General features: G+C 41.5%; 1 protein-coding gene across 2 annotated transcripts in view; it reads right to left on the bottom strand.

The window, feature by feature from the left end:
* jph3b (junctophilin 3b) overlaps positions 1 to 22,011 on the bottom strand; it is a 182,331-nt gene that overhangs the window by 11,895 nt on the left and 148,425 nt on the right. For both annotated transcript variants that reach the window (XR_015078835.1, XM_085991591.1), the window contains exon 4: positions 5,065 to 5,942. Coding sequence is in view for 1 of the 2 variants with exons in the window: in XM_085991591.1 (XP_085847717.1) it covers positions 5,065 to 5,942 (878 nt within the window). In the remaining variant the exon portion in view is untranslated. The remainder of the gene's footprint in view (positions 1 to 5,064; positions 5,943 to 22,011) is intronic.

The following is a 22,011-nucleotide window of genomic DNA, read 5'->3' as shown; positions in this document are numbered from 1 at the left end:
GCAGAGGCGTGGGAACAAATCACCAGCCAAACCTTGCAGTTTGGGATGGTTCATGGGGCAGGAGGAATCTAAAACAGTAAAAAGAAAAATAATTTAACAAAAATAGGAGGGAAATAATTTTTTAATTACTTCTCTATCTGATTACTTACACAACACTGCAGGAGGTTGTCTATATCTGAGCGAGCAATCACCAGTTGTAACAAATATTTAGTACATATCAACCTTTAGAGTGGTTGAAGCATGTATTACTGTTTCAACGCTTTAGTGCAGTTTTTGTTGAGAGGCAAACTTTATATTACAATCTATGTATGACTGCAAGTACTTTTGTTTCTATTCTTTGGCCTGTGTGGGATATGAAGGTATATCTGACAAACTGTGAGTTCCCCTCTTATTCATCCCTTGCAGTCTACACTGAAAATTAATTTCTAGTGAGGATAAGGCAATGACATCATTTTATAATGTACCACAGTTTTAAAGAGGTTAAAAGCTATTTGCTTTATACAGGCACTCTGCCACAATCCAAAGATAATTTGTCCTACAGGAACTTAGATTAAGCAGCTAATGCAAAGTATTGGACCTGAGCCTGGATCAATCATGCCATTTCAGTCAGTCTTTGACTGTACAATGGAAAGAATGTTGTCTTTGTCAAAGGAATTGTGTCTGTTTAGACAAATTGTACTCTTGAAAGCCATAACTTCCAATTTTATGACAAAAAAATGTATGTTAGCTATTTTCTATACAAATTCATCTTATTCAGCTGCAGGTAATTCAGTTCATTTCAGATACTTCTACTTAAATATATAGAGCCTTTAACGAAGGTATAAGCTGTTGCTAGGTAACTACTGAGAAAGCTAATGAGATGGTAGTATTTAATGGCTCAGCGAATCTTAAGCACTGAAATCGTTGTTGTGCTTCTTAAAATTAGCTAATGAAAGGTTGGAGAAATGGGCACAATAATGTACTGAGCAGAATATCAGTATGAATTTACACATTATTCATTAGACAGAAATGATGTTTCATGGCTCCTTATGCTGATTTTCTTTGAGATATTAACATGAATAAAGTGATGTAGGCATAATAGAGGGGACACAGCCAATTTCTAGAAATTGATTAACATCTATTAAAGATTTTTTTTTAAACTATTTTCCCTGCAAAAGTCATATTGTGTTTCACATCAACCTCACTTAGTTTGTCTAATTTCTACACTATAACAGTAGCAGTATAATATAAGAGCTATCTGATGTCACTAGCAGTTTCTGCATTTACCTTCTTCCATCTTTCTCCCTCTCAGCTTTACACTCCCACACAAGCAGGATTAGCAGCTGGTGAACCATTCAAACTTCATCTGCATGTGGACGTCAGGTAATCATCCCCAAACTTTCTTATCACACAGATAATAAATATCATGCACATAATGTATTTGTTAGGTACAAAGGGAATATTTTGACGGGGATGGTGTAAAGTGGGTGATAGCGAATTGGCAGCCCATTTTACATCACTCCCAATTTTTATTTCCATTGAAGGTATAACTGGCCTCACAATCCCTCCAGCACTAACAAATATTTTATCTGCCTGCTCACCTGAATCAAAGTCCTGTGGTCATGCAATCTACTGCAACTCTAGCAGCAAGAAGATGCACTTCTTTACTATAATGAAGCACAATCTTACTGCTGTAACCATACTGAAATATGTGGGATATATGCCAACCCCAAAGGGTGCTGGTCTGTCTCTGCCTTTACCCTGTTACAGGTAGTTTTTCTTGCAGAGTTAGAAACTTAAACCAGCAGCATGAAAGATTATTTAAATAATCTTGTTATATTATAAATATATACTTGGGTATAGGGAGTACAATTTTGAGGTTTTCGGATGATACAAAATTTAGCAACGTAGTAAATAGTGAGCAGGAAGGAGTAGACTTCAGGAGTACATGGGCAGACTGGTGAAATGGGCAGACACATGGCAGATACAAATTAATGCGGATGAGTGTGAAGTGATGCACTTTGTGAGAAACAACATGGAGAGGTAGTACAATCTAAATGGTACTATTTCGAGGGGGTGCAAGAGCAGCGGGATCTGAGGGTGCATATTTACAAATCTTTGAAGGTGGCAGGGCAAGTTGATAAGGCGGTTAAGAAAGCTTGTGGGATACTTGACTTTGTAAATAGGGGCATTGAATCCAAAAACAAGGAAGTCATGCTAAACATTTACAAATCACTGGTTAGGCTTCAGCTGGGGTATTGTGTACAATTCTGGGCACCACACTATAGGAAGGATGTCAAGGCCTTGGAGAGGGTACAGAGGAAGAGTGCCAGGGATAAGGGAGTTCAGTTGTGTGGACAGATTGGAGAAGCTGGGATTGTTCTCCTTAGAGCAGAAAAGGTTAAGGGTAGATTTAATAGAGGTATTCAAAATTATGAGGGGTTTTGCTGGAGCAAGTAGGGAGAAACTGTTTTCTCTGACATGTGTGTTGGTAACCAGAGGTCATAGATTTAACATAATTGGCAAAAGAGCTAGAGGAGAAATTTCTTCACACAGAAGGCTGTTAAGATCTGGAACGCACTAGCTGAAAGGGTGGTGGAATCAGATTCCACAGGAAATTTCAATAAGCAATTGGACATGTACTTGAAGAGGACCAATTTGCAGGGTTAGGGGGAAAAAGCTGGACTGTGAGACTATATTGGACAGCTCTTTCAAAGAGCCGGCACAGGCATGACAGGCCGAATGGCCTCCATCTGTGAAGTAAGATTCTATAAAATATGCATATGTCAGGATTGTATCAACACAAACTTAAACCTCCACTGATGGGATTTTGAAGAAAGCAGAATCAGATTTTCTGAAGCGGGTGAAAGCAACTTTCATATAAGAGGCATGGGAGGTTTTACTACACTACCTGCCTTTACAGTAAAATTGATACAGTAATAAACTACAACTTTCTTGTAATAGTTTTTATGCAACACATATGCTACAACTATGCTACAACTAGTCTACTCACTGCTAAAACATATAGGCCTAGAAATTGGGTTCTGGTCTTGCCAGGGCTGTAGCGCCAGAAAGTTTGCGCCAGCGGTAATGCGGCAGCGCGCGATGAAAATTCGGGTGCGCCGGGCCCAGACGGCGGCGGGCGCTAAAACCCTCCTTTAGCGCCTCAAAACGGGCGTGAACTTGGGTTTCCCGGCGCTAATCCCCCGCTGCGGCACCCGATGCGGTGCGGCAGGCGGGGGAACTGCAGGCCTCCTCCTCCTGTTAAGGAGGAGCTGCCTGCAGCCGACAACTGTCCGGCGGATTGACCCGACATCTGAGCCCGGCACCTCGGGGAAGTGCCGGGCTCGCATCAGACACTGATCAGGGCCGCGGGGGGGGAATGCAGGAGTCCGGGAAGGGAGGTGCGGGCAGGCGGCCGCCGGGAACGCGGCCGGCCGCCGCTCCACCTTTATGCGCCGGCGCACACTGGGGGAAGACTCTGTTGCCAGAGTCTTAGTTGCGCCTGCCACGGGCGAGGCGGGCGCAACTGAATTTCGGCTTGGGGCCGGGTTACCACGGCAACCGGGACGCTGCGCACACCGATGACGTCATCGGTGCCGGCGCAGCGCTACCGGTGCAACGCCGATTTAGGGCCCAAGGGAATTTCTCAACTGGCCATAACTCCGGCGCTAGGCCCTCTAGCGCCTCAAATGCGGCGCTAAGCCTACCGAATTTCTAGGCCATAATGTGGAATGTGCCCCATTGGACTGCAGGGCCTACACAGGTTATTTGATTACACCTTCTGGGTTATTTGATAGGTCGATAGATTTTTGTTGGGTAAGTGTATCAAGGGATATGAAGCAAAGGCGGGTAAATGGTATTAAGATACAGGTCAGCCATGATTTAACTGAATGGCAAAACTGGCTGAATGGCCTACTCTTGTTCCTATGTTTTCCCATGGGTTAAATTATTTATTTAGTAGCTTATTATTGAGTCTCTCTATCCTTATCAATTCTTGTATGTGAATTAAAAATCATACCACACTATTATTGTCTATTTGTAGGATACGTATGACCTTTTATAAGCAAATAGTATTACCATTTCCCTTTTAATTTCACAGATTGCTATTAAATTAATAAAAAGCAAAACTTATGCTAAGTAATTGGGTGTATTCTCTTAGATTTATTCAGTGTACCATTTTACGGGAATGTTGTTGTGTATTTTGTGTCAGAAGTAATTCAACAGTATAATACTTTTTAAAAGATCATGACTGGAATTTTTTGCAGATGGTTTGTTATTTAATTTTGTAATGATTTTGCTTGAAGTATGCAAAGTTAAATAATTTTCTCACTGACACACTGGCAGTAAAAGATTACTGCTATGTGGATAGAAAGGTATGTCAAATTTTGCATTTTAATGGAATCAGCTTAACAATTGAGCAGGAAGCATCCCTCCCTCCCATTTGAAGTGGGGTATTCCCTTTTCTGGCCACTATTACTGCTTGCTGCTGACAGTCACACCACACTGTCCACTAACTTGAAAATGTAGCCCAAAAATCTCAGTGGACATGGCAATTTAAATCTGAAGGTTGGTTAGACTCCTATTGCTTCTATTACATTAAACTGACTTGTATAATATTATTTTTCATGAAATCAGTCAACTGGAATCAGAAAATGATTGTGCCAAATTGTTTTGATGTTTTACTTTGATAGCAATGAACTGCAAACATAATTTACAACTTGAACTATAAATAATGTGTACATCATCTTTAACTTTATATTTTTAGTGATTTCTTTGTGCTTATCAAAGCGAAGGATGGCAGTGCTGGGAATAGAATAGACTATGAGACTGACCCACAATAGGAAGTAGACCTTGAGAGTCAAAGCTACAGTTACATTCTATGAGATCCTGTTGCTGGTTACTGAAACATACAGGAGTTGCACTTGTACCCAGGTAGGAAGCTTAAGTACGAGTACAGGTCTATCATTAATCTCAAGCAATCACCTTGCATAAAATTTTACTCCTTTTCCCAAACTTGAGTTTGATTTGAAAGTTGCAAATAGTTGCTTCTATTTACAATGGTAAGATTTGCAAACTACTTACTGAATTAGATTTATATTGAACCATCACTTCCTCTTCAGACTGTAGTATAGTTACTGTCTTTGAATTTGGTGATGTACTAATGTCATGCCTTGATGGTCGAGGCTCCAGCTTTACATTCATTCTCAGGTTCTCCAGCCTCTGTACATTGGGCTCAGAGGGGGGCACAGGTCTGAAGTTCTCTTTATTTTGTGTTGTGGACTTTAGCCTCTGAACTCCATAGCTGAGAAAGTCTGGATGGTAATCTTCCATCATGTTCTTGGAGCTGAGGTTACTGCAGTGTTTTTCTGAAAATGTATCTTGTACATAGGAATCCATGCGTTGTAGGGGCTTCATTTCCATTTCATAATTACTAAGTTTTTCTTCGTCCTGCTCATGCAGCTGACTACTTGAATCATGATTATGCAACTGATAGGATGTCCATGAAAAAGTCGGTGACTCTGTCCCTTTTCTGTCAGGGGGTCTGTGGTTGTAATTGCAGTCATTACCTCTTCCCCTGATCGCCTCAGCTATTGATGGTGTATTTGACCGGCTGCTTCCTCCCCTGCGATTGCCTGATCGCTGGTTATCATTCCAGTTAGTAGGTCTTGGGTATTCACCCCTTCCCCCTTCCAGTAACACCTGAATGTCTTGCCCTTTGTCACGTTCTAAGTTGTCCTGTCTCACAAGCCTTGAATTCTTTTTTCTGTACTTTGGTGGCGAGGTGGATGGTGAGGTGGACGATCGGCTTGGCACAGGGCTATGTTCTGGAGTAAGATCTGGGGGTGTTGTTCCCTTCCTGTAGAGCTCTGGACTCTCTTCCTGAGGTGGACTTTCTGATGAAATTCTGTCTATCTCATTCTCAGTTGAGTTCTGGTGTTTTGGCCTTTGATACTCAATTCCTGATGGGAAAACAATTACAGCATTAAACTTTCAATAAATCTTCAATAAGTACTCTTCTACCACCCTTGCTAACATCTAAATCATTGAATATTTATTTATTTAAAGGAGAATGATACACAGTTCCTTACTTGTCAGAATATGAATGGATAATCTCTAACAGCCCTGAGCAGTCTTGTGGTACCTCTTAATACATCTTATTGTCTATTATGTTGAATAAATAGTCCTGAAATCCATACAATTACCTTCTGGTAACCATTAGCCTTGGTTGGGAATTATCATTCTGTATTTGATACAAAGGACAGTATTTTAGTTCAATAGCCTCGCACTATAAAGCTCACTGATATACTACAACCTCTAACGTATTTTGCATTGTTAACTACTCCCTCACCACTACAAAACTCACAGACTAGTTACTTTATTACCTCTTTCCCTAGTAATGCACTTTTATATAGTTCGCAAAGACAATTGCAATTTTGAGTAATATTGACCACCTTGAACTTTTTCTGTGGTTATGCTAATCACATCATTTTTCTGCAAGCCTCGCCTGAAGTAGAGGTATTGGCCTCTTGTAATGAAAAATCATTAATATTGCAATACCATTTCTCCAGGGTAAATCAAAATATAGGGTAGGTTTTCTGTGAGGTATGCAGCAGCGACAGGAATACTGTGCAGCGGGTCATCTGCCTGACGTACTGCGTGTGGTCATTTCTGCCATTTGCGGTAACTTCCGAATGCCTGGGGTGCCAGCCTAAAACTGGCATTTTGCCCCTTTGAATAAGCTAATCATGGGCCTAACGCCCGATTTAAGACCCCAAAGGCAAATTCGGCAAAAACTGGGCAGAGCAGGATTCTCAGTTCTTCCGGGTCTTCAGCAGCCTAACTAGGAACACTGAAGAACGTGGAGGTATTTTTTCTTTTACTTACCTTAATATGGAGTATTCCTCCTGATGCCACGTCAATATTGTGGGCTGTTTTTCCCCCACCCCACCCTCCTTGCTCCCTCCAGTTCTCCTCCTATTTCCTCCCTCCTCCCCCAGGACTTAACTGTGGGCTGGCTCCATGTTGGAGTTGGCTGAATTTTCCAGGGCCAATCAGATGTCCCGATGCAGTTCGTCAGTATTATGTAGATGAGGCCAAGGCCCAATTTTCAGGGTAGCTTGAGCCTTGACCTTTGGGTGCGCATTGCAGGTGTCCCACCCATTTCACGCTGAGTTTTGGCGGGAGACCAGTTTACCAGTCACTGTGTCAACCTCATTATGTAAGAAATCACACAACACCAGGTTATAGTCCAACAGCTTTATTTAAAATCACAAGCTTTCAGAGCGCTGCTCCTTCTTCAGGTGAAGTGGAGAAATGCATAAAGACACAGCTTATATAGTCAGAGAATAATGTCAGATGTTTACAGGTAATCTTTCCAACTGCCATTTATCACACTTCGGCAGAGAGATAATCAGAGCAATCAAAGGCGTGAATGGTGTCCAAACAGGTCAGTCAGGAAAACATTACATCAAAGAACAATGAGGTGGGGTCACAAGGGGTCAAATGTTGCAGATGCTGGGGTCTGTATGAAAAACAAAAAAACAGACAAAAAACTTTTTTTTGCATAAATCACAGCAGGTCCAGCCGCATCTGTGTAGAGAGAACAAGCCAACGACGACTCGAGTCTGGATGACCCTACGTCAGGTGGGGTTACATGTAGCGTGACATGAACCCAAGATCCCGGTTGAGGCCGTCCTCATGGGTGTGGAACTTGGCTATCAGTTTCTGCTCGATGATTTTGCGTTGTCGTGTGTCTCGAAGGTCGCCTTGGAGAATGCTTACCCGAAGATCGGAGGCTGAATGTCCTTGACTGCTGAAGTGTTCCCCGACTGGGAGGGAACACTCCTGCCTGGCGATTGTTGCGTGGTGCCCGTTCATCCGTTGTCGCAGTGTCTGCATGGTCTCGCCAATGTACCATGCTCCGGGGCATCCTTTCCTGCAATGTATGAGGTAGACAACATTGGCCGAGTCACATGAGTATGTACCATGTACCTGGTGGGTGGTGTCCTCATGTGTGATGATGGTATCCGTGTTGATGATCTGGCATGTCTTGCAGAGGTTGCTGTGGCAGGGTTGTGTGGTGTCGTGGTCGCTGTTCTCCTGAAAGCTGGGTAATTTGCTGCGAACAATTGTCTGTTTGAGGTTAGGCGGCTGTTTGAAGGCGAGTAGTGGAGGCGTGGGGATGGCCTTAGCGAGGTGTTCGTCGTCATCGATGACATGTTGAAGGCTGCGAAGAACATGGCGTAGTTTCTCCGCTCCGGGGAAGTACTGGACGATGAAGGGTACTCTGTTGGTTGTGTCCCGTATTTGTCTTCTGAGGAGGTCTATGCGATTTTTCGCTGTGGCCCGTCGGAACTGTCGATCGACGAGTCGAGCGTCATATCCCGTTCTTACGAGGGCGTCTTTCAGCGTCTGTAGGCGTCCATCGCGTTCCTCCTCGTCTGAGCAGATCCTGTGTATTCGCAGGGCTTGTCCATAGGGGCTGGCTTCTTTAACGTTCCCAGTCGGGGAACACTTCAGCAGTCAAGGACATTCAGCCTCCAATCTTCGGGTAAGCATTCTCCAAGGCGGCCTTCGAGACACACGACAATGCAAAATCGTCGAACAGAAACTGATAGCCAAGTTCCGTACTCATGAGGACGACCTCAACCGGGATCTTGGGTTCATGTCACGCTACATGTAACCCCACCTGACGTAGGGTCATCCAGACTCGAGTCGTCGTTGGCTTGTTCTCTCTACACAGATGCGGCCGGACCTGCTGTGATTTCCAGCAAAAAAAAGGTTTTTTGTCTTTTTTTGTTTTTCATACAGACCCCAGCATCTGCAACATTTGACCCCTTGTGACCCCACCTCATTGTTCTTTGATGTAATGTTTTCCTGACTGACCTGTTTGGACACCATTCACACCTTTGATTGCTGTGATTATCTCTCTGCCGAAGTGTGATAAATGGCAGTTGGAAAGATTACCTGTAAACATCTGACATTATTCTCTGACTATATAAGCTGTGTCTTTATGCATTTCTCCACTTCACCTGACGAAGGAGCAGCGCTCTGAAAGCTTGTGATTTCAAATAAAGCTGTTGGACTATAACCTGGTGTTGTGTGATTTCTTACATTTGTCCACCCCAGTCCAACACCGGCATCTCCACACCAACCTCATTATGTAAATGTTGGACCTGGGGAAATGTCTTTAATGTGTGCTAGATTCATGGTTAATAATTAAAATTAGGGCGGAATGGAGGATAAAAAGTTAATGATTTACACAAAGCTTTCAAAATTTATTAGAATGATGGGATGAATGAATCCCTGCACTCTCTATTTGGACAGCAACCTCTAAAGCAACTATTAGCGTGTCAGTTTGGCTTAATGGTAGCATTCTCCCCTCTACATCAGAAGGGTGTGTGTTCAAGTCCCACTCCAGGACATAACCATTGAATTTAGGCTGACACTTCGGGATGGTACTGAGGGAGTGCTGCAATTTTGGAGGTGGAGTCCTTTGGATGAGATATTTAACCGAGGCCATGACTGCCTGTTCAGGTGGATATAAAAAATCTCATTGCTGTATTCAAAGGAGAGCAGGGGAGTTCTCCTGGGGTCCTGGCCAACAATTATCCTTCAACCAACATCACCAAAACAGATTAACTGGTCACTTATCTCTTTTATTAATAGTGGGATCTTGCTGTACATAAATGACAACAACAGTGATTGCATTTTAAAAGTAATTAATCGCTGTGAAGCAAATTGGGACATAAAAGGCGCTATAAAAATGAAACTTCTGGGATTAGCCAGTGCTTCGTCCCATTTACTAACATACTACCTATCCTAGGGTACTGAAGGAGGTGGCCCTAGAGATAGCGGATGCACTAAGGATGATTTTTCAGAATTCATTAGACTCGGGAACAGTGCCGATGGATTGGAGGGTAGCTAACGTTACCCCACTATTCAAAAAGGGGGGTAGGGAAAAAGCAGGTAATTACAGACCTGTAAGCCTTACATCAGTTGTGGGCAAAATGCTGGAGTCCATCATTAAGGATGAAATAGCGGAGCACTTAGCAAATGGGGACAGGATAGGACAGAGTCAACATGGATTTACAAAGGGTAAATCGTGCTTGACTAATCTATTGGAATTTTTTGAGGGAGTAACTGGTAGAATAGATGGGGGAGAGCCAGTAGATGTGGTGTACCTGGACTTCCAAAAGGCCTTCGATAAGGTCCCACATAAAAGATTAGCATGGAAAATTGAGGCTCATGGGATAAAGGGGAAAGTTTTGGCGTGGATAGGGAACTGGCTGTCAGATAGAAAACAGAGAGTTGGAATAAACGGCTCATTTTCTGAATGGCAGGCAGTAACAAGTGGGGTACCACAGGGATCTGTCCTGGGCCCCCAGCTGTTCACAATTTACATTAATGACCTGGATCAGGGAGTCGGATGCAGCATTTCCAAATTTGCAGACGACACTAAACTAGGAGGTGGGGTGGGCTCAGAGGAAGAGACCAGGAAGCTCCAGAGCGATTTGGACAGACTGGGCGATTGGGCGGATAAATGGCAGATGCACTATAATGTGGACAAGTGCGAAGTTATCCACCTTGGGTGCAGGAACGGGAGGGCAAATTATTATTTAAATGGCAATAGATTGGGAGAGGGGGAAGTACAGAGAGACCTGGGTGTTCTTGTACACCAGTCACTGAAGGCGAGCATGCAGGTGCAACAGGCGGTCAAGAAGGCAAACGGTATGCTGGCCTTCATAGCAAAAGGGTTAGAATACAGGAACAGGGATACCTTGCTGCAGCTGTACAGGGCACTGGTGAGACCACACCTCGAGTACTGTGTACAGTTTTGGTCGCCTCATCTGAGGAAGGATGTTCTTGCCATGGAGGGGGTGCAGCGGCGATTCACCAGGCTGATACCAGGAATGGCGGGAATGACCTATGAGGAGAGACTATGTAGTTTAGGGATGTACACACTGGAGTTTAGAAGATTGAGAGGGGACCTCATAGAAGTGTATAAAATTCTGACAGGTCTAGACAGACTGGATGCAGAAGGAATGTTTCCCTTGGCGGGTGAGAACAGAACTAGAGGACATAATTTAAGGATAAGGGCTAAACCATTTAGGACAGAGATGAGGGGGAATTTCTTCACTCAGAGAGTGGTGAACCTGTGGAACTCATTGCCACAGAGGGCAGTGTACGCCAGCTCATTAAATATATTTAAGAGGGAATTAGATATATTTCTACGGGCAAAAGGGGTTAAGGGTTACGGAGAGAAGGCGGGGACGGGATACTGAATTAAAGGATCAGCCATGATCTCATTAAATGGCGGAGCAGGCACGAAGGGCCGAATGGCCTACTCCTGCTCCTATCTTCTATGTATCTATGTATCTATGTAATCTGCTACCCTCCTGTCCTGCTCTTGTCTCCTGTTTTCTCAGCACATTTAACCTCAAATACTAGTTTCCATATATGGAAGATGGGCGAAGAGATGAATGTGAAAACTGAGAGGGAAAAATATAGCTATGGATTGAAGGTCAAACAAGAAATGGCTTTAGCAATGTACTGCAGCATTAATTCCAGTGACCAGGCAGTGGATTGTAATTGATTTGATAGAATGTTCCCATGGCTTTCTTAGCAGGATTACATTACTCTACCTCCCCCAGCTGTTGAATCAATATGAATTAAAATGATGTCAGCCATCTATTTACAGCAGAATGTTCTTTTTAATACTTTCAAGAAAATTGTGAAAGATACTAAGTGGCTATTTCAAATCATTTTAGATTTTTAATAACACCTTGTTTGGAAAGTGCTGCATTCCTTTACTTGTGTAGGAAAGATATGCATTTTTATTGTAAATGTATATAGGATAATCCACACACAATTAAGTATCATGGAGATAAGCTCATAGGTGTTAATGACAATGTTTCTGTGGATGTAAATTACAATATTCCTTAATTTAGCATCAGAAAATTAAAAATTGTGCCCCCATTTAAAGTATTGAAATTATTTTATACTGATAATTGTTTTACAATCGCAAAATACTGCAAATGCTGGAAATCTGAAATAACAACAGAAAATGCTGGAAACACTCAGCAGGTCAGCCAGCAGCCATGATAATTGTTTTGTTGGGTTTGTTTTTATTTTGTAATTATTTTTTATACTTATAACTGATGCGTTTAAGCTAATTTGACTAACCTGAGATGACTTGTTGGTTGAGTCTGAATGCATGCAATTGGACTGAAATTCAGAAGTAAAAAATGATGCACCAGCTTTGAAACCAAATATAAAATGTCCATTAGATAAGATTGTTACAGTACAACTGCTACTTTATTCAGTGGAGTGAAGGACTGTTTCACCTTAGATTGCTACGGATCGTCATAGTCCTGAACTTGAAAGAAGTAGCACCGTCCTCTCTTAGAGAACAATCTTCAGACTCGTGCATGATAGACCAAGGCTTATTTTGAAGCCAATTTACCTTTTCTGTAAGGGGGGCTACAATTGCATGTGCTTAGCCATTTTTGGCTCTTGGACTAATGTTACCCATAGAATAATATACCAAATATCACATTTATTGCCGGTAATTTGCAGAGGTTCCTCATGCGAGACACCATCATAACTTAATCATGCCTACAATCTTCCTGAGTTATTGGTTTTCACTCATTGTCACCTCGGGCTAAACTCCACAAATACTTGAATTAATATTGATTAATCAGTACTGCAATATCACGGGTAACTATATCCCACAATATTGATCTCGGAGTACTTTATATCATGAATATTAGCTCTATGTCCTTGTTTATAATTATATAGCTATTGTGGAATTCTTGTTATGAATTTGATTCTGAAAGTTCATTTTCTATCAGTCATTGTCCCCAAACTGATCCCAATTTTGCTTTATCAATATTGTATTCAATATTGATTGCTTTCACCCATATGTTTTTGTCGCTTTGCGACCAGAACTGAATGTAACCCAAACGTCATCCAACCAGCACAATCTCTAGAAGAGGAGTAGGTCATTCTGTCCATAAAGTCTGCTTTGCCATTTTGTTAATCATGGCAGTTCTCTATTATACTGGTTATATATCCCAGCATTGTATTTGTCACTTTAGCTGATTGTCATATTGCTCAGACATTAAACGTGTTGAGTCAAATATTATTCCAAGTCCCTTTCTAAATCTCTCTTTACCAATTAAATACCATACATATTTTGCTTATATGCAAGTTTTCTTCACCAATGTGTAATTGTTTCCATTGATCAATGTGGAATTTCATCTACCCAGTTGTGTAGCTTAATAAATCATTCTGTAAATGTTTTTCTATTTTTATTGCTCTTCCTAATTTTGGGTAATCAACAAGCATTTTATGCCTTATGCCTATGGAGGGAGTGATTCAAAAGAAAATTCCTGGGAACTTTGGAAAGTCATTATAAGATGTTTTCGATTTGCAATTCATCCAGCCATTTTATTCATGGAAGTCTTTTTGTTCCATGCAGCCATTTTCTCAGGGTAGCATTTTGCACTTTTTTTCTTCTTGTACATTTTAGTATGCAGCAATACTGGTTACCAGGACAGAAAGGGCTGCTTCTCCCAGAGTGCCCACAATAAATATTTCCTACAACAGTATCATTACCAATACTTGGGGAGAATCCTGCTATTGCATTTACTGCAGCTATAGCAAGTGCACACTTCGACCAGCAAGTTGTAAAGGCATTGATTATAGTTGCCTTGAGAACTTGGTACTTGGGCAGAATGTGCCTTCCAAGAATGTATTTTTGTAGTGCTGAAAGAAGCTCTGTTCAGGTTTGTGATTTAGACATCCTTCGAATTTCTAATCTGTGAAAAATGGCTCAAAAGATATGACCTCTGGTATCCAGAGTATTAAATCTGATATTTGGTGAAGGTGTCCTCTGTCTGTTCTCTTAAAAAAAACCTTCTATCTTTGAAGAGTAGATATTTAATTTGAAATATTGCATCCTAATTGGCAAATATACATAAATATGAGCCTCGATATTGCTTTATACTGGCAGAAAAAGTTTGACAATGGCCAGCAATGTTGGCAGCCCATTTTACTGTAGAAATAATTTTTCCTTTGAGTCCCAATATGCTCAATTCATGCAGAACAGCAATTAAACCAGTAGATTGGGTGCCTAAAAGTGAAGTGCCCCATATAGTCAATGCATGAATCTCTCTCTGATAAAAGAGACATTCTTGGAGAAACTGCTTTCTGACTGAAAGCTGGAACTTTCATTTAAGGTAAACTTTCTCCTGGACAGAGTATAGATACGATGATGACAGCTATGCCTAATGAGGCTGAGGTTCAGCAGCAAGGCACTGACAGAGCTGTGCCATCTGCCTCATATGATATGTAACATCTGCATGGCATTGGCAGTAGTTGACACATTGATGTGACTCACACTTTTTATATGTCAGGCTCTTTCCCAACGTGTGCATTGGGGACATGCGCAGTGTCAACCAGTTTGCTGTCAATATATGTATCATGCAGGTCACAGGTGCATATAATCTATATTCTATAGATATGTGAAGAGAAAAAGATTGGTGAAGTCAAGCGTAGGTCCCTTGCAGTCAGAATCAGGGTAATTTATAATGGGGAACAAAGAAATAGCAGACCAATTAAATACATACTTTGGTTCTGTCTTCACAAAGGAGGACACAAATAACCTCCCAGAGATGTCGGGGAACATAGGGTCTAATGAGAGGGAGGAACTGAATGAAATCAGTATTTGTAGAGAAATGGTGTTAGGGAAATTGATGGGATTGAAGGCCAATAAATCCCCAGGGCCTGATAATCTACATCCTAGGGTACTTAAGGAAGTGGCCCTAGAAATAGTAGATGCATTGCTGGTCATCTTCCAAAATTCTATAGACTCTGGAACAGTTCCCATGGATTGGAGGGTAGCTAATGTTACCCCACTGTTCAAAAAAGGTGGTAGAGAGAAAATGGGGAATTATAGACCGGTAAGCCTGACATCGGTAGTGGGGAAAATGCTAGAGTCCATTGTAAAAGATGTAATAGCAGAGCACTTGGAAAACAGTGACAGGATCGGACAAAGTCAACATGGATTTACAAAAAGTAAATCGTGCTTGACTAATCTACTGGAATTTTTTGAGGATGTAACTGGTAGAATAGATAAGGGAGAACCAGTGGATGTGGTGTATTTGGACTTTCAGAAGGCTTTCGCTAAGGTCCCACATAAGAGATTAGCATGTAAAGTTAAAGCACAAGGGATTGGGGCAAGGTACTGACTTGGATAGAGAACTGGTTGGCAGACAGGAAGCAAAGAGTTGGAATAAACGGGTCTTTTTCCGAGTGGCAGGCAGTGACTAGTGGGGTACCGCAGGGATCGGTCCTAGGACCCCAGCTATTCACAATATATATTAATGATCTAGACAAGATCATTAATGACAAGATCATTGTAATATCTCCAAGTTTGCAGATGACACAAAGCTGGGTGGGCGTGTGTGCTGCGAGGATGATGCCGAGAAACTCCAGTATGATTTGGACAGGTTGAGTGATTGGGCAGATGCATGGCAGATGCAGTATAATGTGGATAAATACGAGGTTATCCACTTTGGTGGCAAAAACAGGAAGGAATATTATTATCTGAATGGCAATAGATTGGGAGAAGGGGAAGTGCAAGGGTGTCCTTGTGCACCAGTCGCTGAAGGTAAGCATGCAGGTGCAGCAGGCGGTTAAGAAGGCAAATGGTATGTTGGCCTTCGTAGCGAGAGGATTCGAGTACAGGAACAAGGATGTCTTGCTACAGTTGTACAGGGCCTTGGTGAGACCACATCTTGAGTTTTGTGTGCAGTTTTGGTTGCCTTTTCTGAGGAAGGATGTTCTTGCCATGGAGGGAGTGCAGCGAAGATTCACCAGACTGATACCTGGGATGGCAGGAATGACGTATGAGGAGAGACTGGGTCGATTGGGCTTATACTCGCTGGAGTTTAGAAGAATGAGAGGGGATCTCATTGAAACTTATAAAATTCTAACAGGACCAGACAGACTAGATGCAGGAAGGATGTTCCCGATGCCAGGTGAGTCCAGAACCAGGTGTCACAGTCTAAGGATAAGGGGTAAGCCATTTAGGACAGAGATGAGGAGGAGTTTCTTCACCCAGAGAGTGGTGAACCTGTGGAATTCTCTACCACAGAAGGCAGTTGAGGCCAATTCATTAAATATATTCAAGAAGGAGTTAGATATATTTCTTAAGGTTAAAGGGATATGGGGAGAAGGCAGGGATAGAGTTTGGATGATCAGCCATGATCTCATTGAATGGCGGAGCAGGCTCGAGGGGCTGAATGGCCTACTCCTGCCCTTATCTTCTATGTTTCAGCACAGCCAATGACTTCATCACGTGCCACTAACCAAGAGAATCAACAAAAGAGTGTAGTACAACTCTACAGAACTTTGAGTTTTCCAGAGTCCAGGGGTTTATTAATTGCGCCCCCCCCCCCCCCCCCCCGTTGCCATTCAGACTCCTGTGTACAATGCTGTGCCCTAAATGACCTGAAATAAATTATTTTAATCTCAATGTGGACCACTAGCATAGTCACGTAATGCCTGGTTCCTGATAAGCTCTCAGTGCCTTCATTTTAAAGAAAGAGGAATGAAGAATGGAAGGATGGTTGCGGTGAGGCACCCATCATGCGCCAACCAGTGACACAAGTAGGGTGCAACTGAAACAAAGCTGATACTACAAGCAGATTATCAAAATATTCCATTAGTTTCTTGAAGTAGTGGTTAACATGGCTGGACTGACACCACCCCCCACTCCGCAAGAGTTTTCAGTTTAATTTTGTCTACTGCTTACTCCATAATATCAACCTAAAAGCGTCTTCAGCATGCACCATGACCAGAATGGCAAAGCCATGGCAGAGTAAGAGGGTGACAAAGGCACAAAGAAATTAGCAGCACCTGCAATATAGCAAGGATGACTGAGGCACCAGGCACTCATTCCAGTTGCTTCCAAGGATTGTCACAACTACAACATTTCTTAAAGGAATAAACTATATATGCCAATTTACTGTGCCCAAACCACCTTGCCCTTTACTTTCATGCTCCATCGTCAATACAACCTATTGTCATCTTATGCCAGGCTCCTGCTATCTTATAACCAATGTTTAAATCAACTGTAAAGCATGTATTTTCTCAAGTACATAGTGTGTGAATGTTGGGAGCTTGAGTTGGTAGCATGCTTGCAACACTTAACATAGTACTTGTTCAAAATGATTTCTTTGTGGAAGGAGTAATTGTTTTTGCTGGTCACCGGGTTTAACTGACACCATGCTAGGTTGCTGATTGCTCTGGACATCCTTGGGCTGTGCACTGAAAGTGCCCTGCATGTGAGTCAGCCATGTCCAGGAGTATTGTGGCTATCTTCTGTTGCCTGCTTTCAATCATCTCCTTCCATGCCTGGTACACCAGGAAGGGCATCAGCCCCATAAATTGTCCCACACAACTGTATATTTGGTGTGTACATACCATCCTCATGATGTGTGTGCAGCATATTTTCCACATAAGAGCTAAAAAGGCAAAGTAATGAGAAAAAGCCATACATTTGTAGGTCATCCCATTCAAAACTTCCAGAAACTATTCTTAGCATCAATTCTGCATCTTTCTACTCCCTACTTAATTTGTAAGTTTTGGCTCTGCCAGGATTTCGAGCTTTCAAATGAATAAACTGCTTAACCAAACTGCGATATCTAACTGTCATAAAAAAACACCTCGGTATCACTTCAGTATAATCACTGATGGTTAATTCTTAACAATGCATGAACAGAAGCTCATCAACCCACTTCATTTATGGTATTTGCATCCTTATCTGTGTCAGTCACTGCACCGGTGAAAAGTAATAAGATGTAGGTTTGGTCAGCACACTTTGTAAGTATACTCGCTACATTTTTTAAAGCAGTCTGAACTAATCAGTGCTTGTATATGTTTCTTAAATTGGCCCCTTTCTCAACCCGACTGCAAAAAAAAAATACAAATTTGAGAAAAACAGTGATTACTCCTCTATGCTAGAATTCAATCTGCACTGTGCAAATTGTATGCAAGAATTATTGTCACGATCCCAATGAATTACAGGCAGTTATACAAAAGAAATTATAATTGCACTCATAAATGTTGGTGTACTCATAATGGGAAATTTATTAATTTTTTTCTGCTGAGATTAGGCAATCAGCCCCTAAATTGACATCTTTTAACCAACACACAGATCAGAATGGCAATCGGCTAAAACTTGCTGACTAGGATTTCATGATTGGCAGATCGCAAGCAACTATCAATGTTTCAATATACTCAGCAATTTAATCCACATGCTGACACTGAAGAAAAGAGGGCCAAAATCTGCAATAAAGAATGAAACACTCTGGGACTGTGGAACAGAAAAATCAGAACCAAGCTGATGTAGTACTTTTAAAAAAAAAAAAAAAGATTTATTCAGGTGAAAATTCTGTGCTACTTTTATCTTCAGCTGGAATTGGAAGAATAGAATTAATGTCGTCAGTCTAGCGCACGGAACAAAACATACCAGATGCCAATGTACCCGCCTTGTTTTGTTTAGAAATTTCAGGAAGCTTCGGAAGACCAGCACAAATAATGTGTTTTCTGTTTTACAAGACTTATTATTATTATTATTATTATTATTATTATTCATATTGAAGTTTGACAAATAATTTCTGTCGTGTTTTTGGCCTTGAAATTACATTGTGGGGCAGTTCTGTATGAATATCTCTGGAATTCCTCGCACCCCACAGGTTCACCAGAGACATTAATCAATTTATTCTAAAATCTCTACTAAAATAGTGGAGAGGGGCTTCAGATGAACGCATAGACTAGTGGGCCACAGGATCATTTCAAAATCCTGCTGTTCTCAGTTAATATTTTCCAAATGTTTTTGCAATATTTTTTCAGACCACATGGAACTTCAGCTTCAGGAAAACGAAGTATAGTAATTCTGCTTCATGACACAGTTAAAGATCAATTTTTCTCCTAGAGAATTTTATGGTACATGAAAAGCTGTTTCAATACTTAATACTTAAAAACAATTGTTGCTGAAAGGAATCTAACTTTGGTTTGGAGAGAGGTGTTGTGAACTATTTAGAATTATTCTAAAAGCAACACATTTAGGCTAGCAAAAAATAATGCTACAACTTCAAGTGTATCTTTTCACACGAAAAAATGTGCACACAAAGTTTGCTGGAGTCTGACACACCACTGTTTGGAGTACAAGTACATTTTGGGAAAAATATTGGCCCAGTAATTAGGATCGGGGGCTTGTCGTGCGTGCAAGCCCCCGATGTGCACTTACCCGGCGCGCCGACAGCTGAAGCCTGGGACTGCTTGGAATTCCTGTCACTGGCCCGGTTCAGCTGTCGGCGCGCTGTACTTGCCTGATCCAGTGGCGTAGTTAGTGCGATGTGCCGGCTGGGATCAGGTGAGCACTGGGCAGCCAATCAGGGGAGGGGAAACTTCATTCATGAGTTTGATAGTAAGAACTGTCAAACTCATGAAAACTACGGGCGCCCAAAACACTACTTAAACTTTAAATAAAATTTTAAAAAACATCCCACTAATTAAATGAACTATAAATAACTTTAAAAAACTATTTTAAACAATTAATCACATTTTTGAAAAAAATAATTTTTTAAGAAATCGGGTCTAAAAATAAACTTACCTTACTGTAAAGTCCTTAAAAACAATAAAGCTGTGGAAAAAATGTTATAATTTTAAATAATAGACCACTTACCTTAAAGAATCAGGTCCTTACGTCTCCTTTTTACATTTCTAAAAAGTTCAGGCCCTTATACACAAGCAAACCTGTCAAAAAGAAGGACGTTCAACGCGTGGGTGCAGAGTCCTGCGCGCACGCGTTGGACCTCTGAACCCCTTAGAGGAAATGCCGGTTTCCTGGGCATGCACTGTGCATGCTGAAATCCGGCACTTCCAACGGGCCCACGCGTGAGTACCCCGTCCGTACTCACGCGTTGGGACCGGAATTACTGGCCCATTGTTTTAGGTGGCTTTACTGTTATTGGTGAAATATGCTTTGTTTCAGTATTATATCCTTTTCTCTATTTATGTTAAAATTAAGTCTTTATTTCATTTTATATTCTTTTAATTGTGCAGAGGAGCACAAGAATGTGTGTGTAGATGCAAGGGTTAATTTAATTAGATTAGCTCATTAATGGAATTTTAGAGTTGTAACAATATTGTAGTGTAATCAATTGGAAAATAAGTGCTATAGGTAATGGGAATGCTCAGTTTGAGCACATGATTGTATTGAACGCTGTTGAATTCTATCCACCCTTTTCTAAAATGGAATGCTGAACTATTATTTTAAAAATGTCGCAAATGTATTTTTTCATAATATTTCTGGCATCTAGAATAAGAAGAACTTGAGTTCAGAAGCAAAGGATAAAGCACAACTCTGCAGATTAGTCTCATATTAGTTCCATATTAGAAAGTGAAATGTCAGGCATTTAAGGACTTTGGTGGGTTTTGTGTGTTTGTGTTACGTGAGCCGATTTGTACACATGTTTTGAAAATGTTTTCTGCAGAAAACAATTGTTAATTTTCTGCCAAGTAAGATGTCACACAATCTTAAAAGATTTGCTTTACTTTACAATTCTAGTATTTGTTTCGTTGTGTCAAACGAACCATCTGACTACAAAATTACTTGAAAACATTTTTTTGGCAAACTTTTATTTGGCTGGGGAAGAAGAGGGACCAGAAAAGTCATGAGTCATTTTTGTTGCAATAGCCCCACACACGGTGATGCAACAGTGCAACGTATACGATAGCATTGTGTGTTTGTAAGCCAAGAAAATGGTTGAGAACGAGATGGTATTTAGACTTTATTTGTTCGATTTAATTTTCATTGGTGTTTCAAGAATTATCTCTAGCTAACAAAGTTATATTTTGGTAAGATCAAATTATGCTATTGTTTAATTCATGTATATGAAGAAAAAGCTGTAATGAGCCCAACATGACATAGTTAATGTTCTCGTTCAAGATTCAGAGATGGCACTACTACTAACAGAGGTTAAAGTACCATTTAAGCAGTGTCCGCTCTCTTAACCGTAAAAGGACAATGGTGAGCAAAAGTTTAATCAAATAAAGTTGTTTGGTCACTTGGTCAATAACAGCAGGAGTACTCCAGTTTGGGAGAAATAATCACAACATACAAAGTGCTAATTTTCAATTTAATGCAAACATGCAGGCTGGAATTTTGTCGGCGCTCAGAGTGCGGGATTGGAGGCGGGACCACTGTCAAAATTGCAAAGATTGACCGGGTAGGAAACCCACTGTCAACCCACCTCCAATCAATCTTCCCAAGTGTCGGGTCCCCAATTTGCGCATGGACCCGACACCTAGCGGCAGGAAGAGGATTATAGCCACTCAACTGCCTGTTAACAGGTACTTGATACTTGTTAACAGGCTCTTTTTCAATTTTGCCGCTTTTGGCTGGGGTTTCCCGACATCTGGACACCACGCCAGGTAAGTGTGGCGTGTTGTGAGTCTGCTGTAATGTTTCTGCATTGATGACAGCTGCAGGAGTGGTGTGAAGGATCCAGTGGTGCACTGGTGAGTTTCAGAGGTAAGAAAATGTTAATGCATTTACACTTTCCTGTAGGTAACAAGTTTTGAATTAGATGTCTAGTCGCACCTCATTGGGAGTACCTCTCTCACCAGTGACAGACCGCTTCTGTAACCTCACCTGCAGCTGCCATCTGTTCTAGCCTAAGGAGGGAGTCACTGGAGAGCGTGGGTGCAAGAGCTCACCTTTGAACAGTGATTGTCAGTGTTTGCAGTACCTCAATGCTGTCAAACACTGAGAAATGAGCTGTCAAAAAAAATTGTGCGTGGTCCCTTTAAGAAAACCGGCAGATGACGCATCATCAAATGACGTCATCTGACCGGCTCCCTCTTAATTGGCCGGCAAGCTCACAGGGTGGGCTTAACAAGGTCAATCGATGTAAAATCACATCCGTGGACCGGATGCAGTTGGGGGTGGGA

Source organism: Somniosus microcephalus, chromosome 6, assembly GCF_052327205.1.
Source record: "Somniosus microcephalus isolate GS21.2 chromosome 6, FLI_Smic_1.0, whole genome shotgun sequence".
NCBI classification, from domain to species: Eukaryota; Metazoa; Chordata; class Chondrichthyes; order Squaliformes; family Somniosidae; genus Somniosus; species Somniosus microcephalus.
The sequence above is the reverse complement of the archived record's forward strand: the minus strand, read 5'-3'. Positions and strand labels throughout refer to the sequence as shown.